This window comes from Scomber japonicus, chromosome 4, assembly GCF_027409825.1.
Source record: "Scomber japonicus isolate fScoJap1 chromosome 4, fScoJap1.pri, whole genome shotgun sequence".
Taxonomy (NCBI): Eukaryota; Metazoa; Chordata; class Actinopteri; order Scombriformes; family Scombridae; genus Scomber; species Scomber japonicus.
Genome location: NC_070581.1, coordinates 14,261,041 through 14,265,861, shown reverse-complemented (window position 1 = coordinate 14,265,861; position 4,821 = coordinate 14,261,041). Strand labels below are relative to the sequence as shown.

At 38.5% G+C, this 4,821-nt stretch overlaps 1 protein-coding gene across 1 annotated transcript; it reads right to left on the bottom strand.

Moving 5' to 3' along the window:
- Window positions 1–1,008: 1,008 nt before the first annotated feature.
- On the bottom strand, window positions 1,009–4,620 carry si:ch211-112c15.8 (tumor necrosis factor receptor superfamily member 25). The gene is made up of 2 exons (XM_053317937.1): window positions 4,551–4,620; window positions 1,009–1,385 (listed from the first exon to the last, which is right to left on the bottom strand). Exons 1-2 carry the CDS (start codon window positions 4,618–4,620, stop codon window positions 1,009–1,011), a joined length of 447 nt encoding a protein of 148 aa, XP_053173912.1.
- Between the last annotated feature and the right edge of the window lie 201 nt (window positions 4,621–4,821).

The following is a 4,821-nucleotide window of genomic DNA, read 5'->3' as shown; positions in this document are numbered from 1 at the left end:
GGAAAAACCCAGCCTACTGCACCTTGACACCATTCCTTTGCAGGAAACAGAAAAATCTGACGTCCTTTGGGGATTTCTGTTTTTCTTCTTTTGTGAAGGTGCTCGGCAAGAATCAGTGGCTGAGTTGGTAAACCAGACTTTCATGTCAAAAGAGATGAAAGAGATGTCAGGTGTGGTAAAATCATCATAGATGTACACTAACATGTTCACACAGTTTAAACACTTAAACTGAAGAAGAGCATTTTGACTGGTCAAATGCAAGCTAAGCACTACTTCGCTGGAAATATGAAAATCTTGTACACTTCTTTGGAATTCAAATAAGAAAGTTTACAGTCATAGAGTTACATTTACATTTCAACACTGCTGTAAAAACCACAGCCCTCCACTGTTGCCCTTTATAACACCACACAAAAAGCTGGAGGTTACGTGACACGCAGCAGTGCTTTAACAGTACAGCTGAGAGAAGGTGATTTCCCTGAAATCTTATGAAGTAATTTTCTCCACGTAGACTAATATAACACTTAGTACTCCCTGAATGTTAAGAGGTCATGATGTCCCTAAAGCTTCAGTTCTGCAGTCAATTCTGCACTGCAAAATATATATTAATTTATTTATTTGCATTCTCCATTCAAAGTGCTCAATTCAATGAAGACTCGAGAGAAAAGACATATTATACACTCATCTGAAATGCATCTGATGATATTTATCCATTGAAAGAAGTAGGAAAAGAGGAAGTATTCCAATTGAAGTTGGGCCTATCCAGATCTCCACAGTGCTCCCTAATACCATTAAACTCTGAGTTACACTGTGATATACATCTCCATTATTCAGCTTTGGATCATTTGTGACATTATTGCAATTTCCTGTTTTTGTACCATATAGTAGCTACGGTTCAGTTAAGTCCTTTCTGGAAACTTGAAGTTTCTAGTCCTCTGGACTTCTGTCCATGGTTGAAGGACTGTTGTTTCTCATTGTAGGCTACTTGTCTCTTCAGGTGCAGCCTCCAAGTCAGGTGTCCTGCATTGCCCCACTGAAACCATGGTTTGTGCTTGCAGTCAAACTATGCATCGGTTCAGGCTGCCACTGCAGCTTCTCCAGGCTTTCCTGCAGCAGCTGGGCACAACCAGATAAATCCATGTAGTGTAAGGCAGAGAAGATATCGCTCAGGCTCGCAGAGGAACGCTGGCTCCACAGTCTCAGCATCTGGTACTGCCTCTCGGTAAAACCAAGGCCCATGCCAGCTTCCAACTCCACCCGCTCCAGCTGCTGGTCTGCCAACGAGAGCAGCCGCAGGAACTCCTTCCACCTACGCAGGGGAACCTCCTTAATAATTGCATAGAGGACGATGGCCGGCCAGTGCTCTGATTGCTCCTTTTGTCTGGTAGCTAGAAGGAGATAATCACAGACAGACAGAGTACTGTGAACCCACAAAAACAAACTTCTATAATGGGAAAGGTTCAGCTGCAAGAGTGTGCTATGCAATTTACTACTGCTAAACTTTTTGTGCTTTCTAAGTTCTCATGTTTTCCTTTGTGATTTAATGCACATCTCCGTCCTGCAGGATGTTGTTCTTTGGCCAACTATAACCCCAGATTCAAGCTAAACTAAAGGTCATCAAGATTCAGAAACTGTGTGGAGGCATTTGAGCAGAAGAAAGAACATCAGCCCACTGTAGCCCACATTTGAAAAGGTTCAGGTGCCCTTAAAGTATAGGTCAGGTGATGTTCGGTTTTTCTTATTGGAAACAAATACCATGAAAAGACCAAAAAAACACAAACTGAACCTAATAATAAATATTTCCTGTTGCAGGAAATTTTTTCAAAGATGAAACTATATTCTTCTTGTGAACTATTGGTGTTGGGGCTGAGTGCCGCAGACAGGATGGGGAACTTAAAGAGTGTTAAAGATGAACTCACACATTGCTTGTGGTGAGTTGTTGTGACAAAGTCACATAACATTGTGCAAAAGATACTTAATATTAGTTTGTGATAATGTATCCACCTAATAAACTTCCCCAACAGATAATATTCAGTAAAAGCAAGGCAGACAACCACCAACTCCAACTTTTGTTTGTGATCTATGGGTTTTCTGATCAGCCACAAATGTCACACACAACATCATGACATCACCAATGACAGGAAATGCAGCTGTATTAAGAGTCTGCCTAAAAGCACTTCATGCTGCTTGTTTTAACTGAAATTTCTCAGATATACTGGATGACACGAGGCTGTTTCATGCAATTAGTGAACAACAGCTTAAACTGCAATATCAAGAGTAAGGCACTGACCTATACTCCAGTTTGTCTAACATGAAGTAAACTAATCAAATCGTGTGGATTCTGTGGATGAGGAAATAACAAAAGAAAGACAGTGGGAAAGCTATGTAGCTTCACAAACTTGCCACACTTCATGTTCTTTAAATCAGTGGTTCACAATGTGGGATCCAGGGACCCCAATGGGTCCTTGGGGAGGTTCCAGGAGGTCCTCAGCAAACTGTAGTTCCATTTATAAGTAAGACCATGACAAAATGTATGATTGGTTTTGGCCATGGGTTTCTATGAGTGCTAAAAAACATCTAAAAGCAAAAATCTTATTAGATGGGGGACCCTGGGACAAAATCTTATCAAATGGGCCTCCTCCATGGTCTAATTTGTGTCAGTTCTGGGATCCTTAATATGTAGAATTTTGAGAACCACTGTGCTAAATAACATCTGAACATGTGAGACAGTTGTTCAAAAGAGGTCAAACATTATGTACAAGGAATCAAACATTCAAGGTTACTGGTGAGGTGCAGTCATTATCTGATTTGCCATTTCCCTTGTGTGACATATTGCTGACTGACGAGAAAAAGTGAGGGCGTCCTGTTTTCCAGTTTCCACACTACGGGCCACAGAGCTGATCACTGATAAACAGTGTGCTGAACATGCAGAGATGAAACGGCTGTCACTGTGTGTGTGAATACACAGCAGTTTCACTTCGTACACTACATTAGTAATCAGATGGGGGAAAGTGTCACCATGACATTTGTGATTTTTCCTCAAAAGGAGTTTGGCATAATGACTAGTGATGTGGCATTTAAACCAAACAATCAGGCATGTATGCAAGCATGCACTCTACTGAAGTGTCCTTAAACAAGTCACTGACTCCCTACCAGGTGACAGTTAGTAACTACTTTTAAATACTTCCAATACTGACAAATTTGGTTTGCTTGAGGTTCTTGCCCATCTCATTCAAGGTCAAATTTAATTTTTCATAAAATCAGATTTATAAGCCCCTTTCTTTCAACTAGTTTTATCAGAGGTCACAGAGTTTCTGTGTCATATTGTTATGATAATGTATGAAAGTGGGTTATCCACATTTCAATTTGTGATGCTTGTAGATTATTTTAGCTTCAAATCATCTGTAGGTTAATAAAAAAAAATCTAAATCTCACCATAAAGTAGCTTACTCACAGCTTTTCTTAAGTTCTTAAGTATTGACAAATTGATGGGAGTCTTCGAAAAAGCTTGACATGAAGCACACCGTTGACTTCTTTTTGTCTAATGAAAACGTCTAATGAAAACAGTTCCTGGTGCAGACGGAAACGTTTTAGGGTATTATGTCAAACAATTGTGTTCTTTAAAACTGAAGTCACCTCAAACATTTAAATATATTATTCCCTGCAACAAATTGATCAGATTTTATCAGTTTTCTTGACTCAACTTGACCTCCATAATCATGTGACTTTGCCACTAGTTTTTGGATGGTGTTTTAGACTTTGGGTGATTTCATACAGGACCAGTCAAAAGTGTGACAGGTGCTGTATATTTTTGGATTTGAGTGTTAGATAGCAGATCATATCTCTCTGTGGTACCTTTCCATAATACACTCCTGTATCGCTTGTTTCAATCTATAGGCTTATTGACATCTTGGCTAAAATTAATCTGTAATTTCTGCTCCTACTTCTTTCTTTGTTTGTTTTTTAAAGTAGGCGTTTGAGGTCATTTGTCCTCCTGTCCTAAATAACCTGTTTGTCTTTATTTCTATGGAAATTCCAGCACAGTCCTTCAAAAGCAATTTCAGAAATGTCTTTGGCTACAGTTAAAAAAAGAAGTAGTTTGTTACTTTGATGTCTCTTTGATAATATGAGACCGGCTTCACATTTAATCACAGTACCATCACAGCTCTGCTTAGTATGATTTCATTTATAGCTTAATTTAGAATAGATCATAACACCTCTGAGCTGCCTTTGATAAAGTGGGTCAAAAATAAGTAGGTAAAACCTACTTATATTCCATCTCTCATTTTTTAAAAATCCGTTTACATCACAATGCAATGCAAGTGTCTAGTAAAGGAATGTAAAAGATAGAAATCTAAATGACATGAAAACAGTGTTAGTTTTTACATTTTTAATATTACATATCTATATCTTCTGGCTCTATACTCAGTTTCTGAATTTCCCCTTTATTATCAGTTCAGCTCCTGTTCCATTGTTATAATTAAACATTCAATAACGTCTGACTAAGTCACTGCGTCACAGATTTGCATTCGTCATCAAATATTGAGTTTTACCTTTGTGTTCAGTGTCTGCTACTGGAGGACTGATGTGGGCTGGATGTTCTGGACTCTGAGTGAAAGTCATCATGGGAGTTTCCTCAGAATATTTAAATGTCTTTAAAGGGAAAAAAACAACAAAAAGGAGGGGAAAAGCTAAAAAACATTGTTGCAGCCAACTCTTCAAAGCATAACAGAGCAATTTGTGAAATTCTTCAGCTTTTCTATAACACCAGTAAATGATTTTGATAATACATTACAGCTTTAATTTAACTAAAAATTGTGATTC

Bases quoted from the DNA above. Each gene is read 5' to 3' on its own strand.
- si:ch211-112c15.8 (XM_053317937.1), bottom strand. From the start codon at position 4,620: ATGACTTTCACTCAGAGTCCAGAACATCCAGCCCACATCAGTCCTCCA. The intron at 1,386-4,550 runs GTAAAACTCAAT...ATCTCCTTCTAG, and splicing joins AGCAGACACTGAACACAAAG to CTACCAGACAAAAGGAGCAA.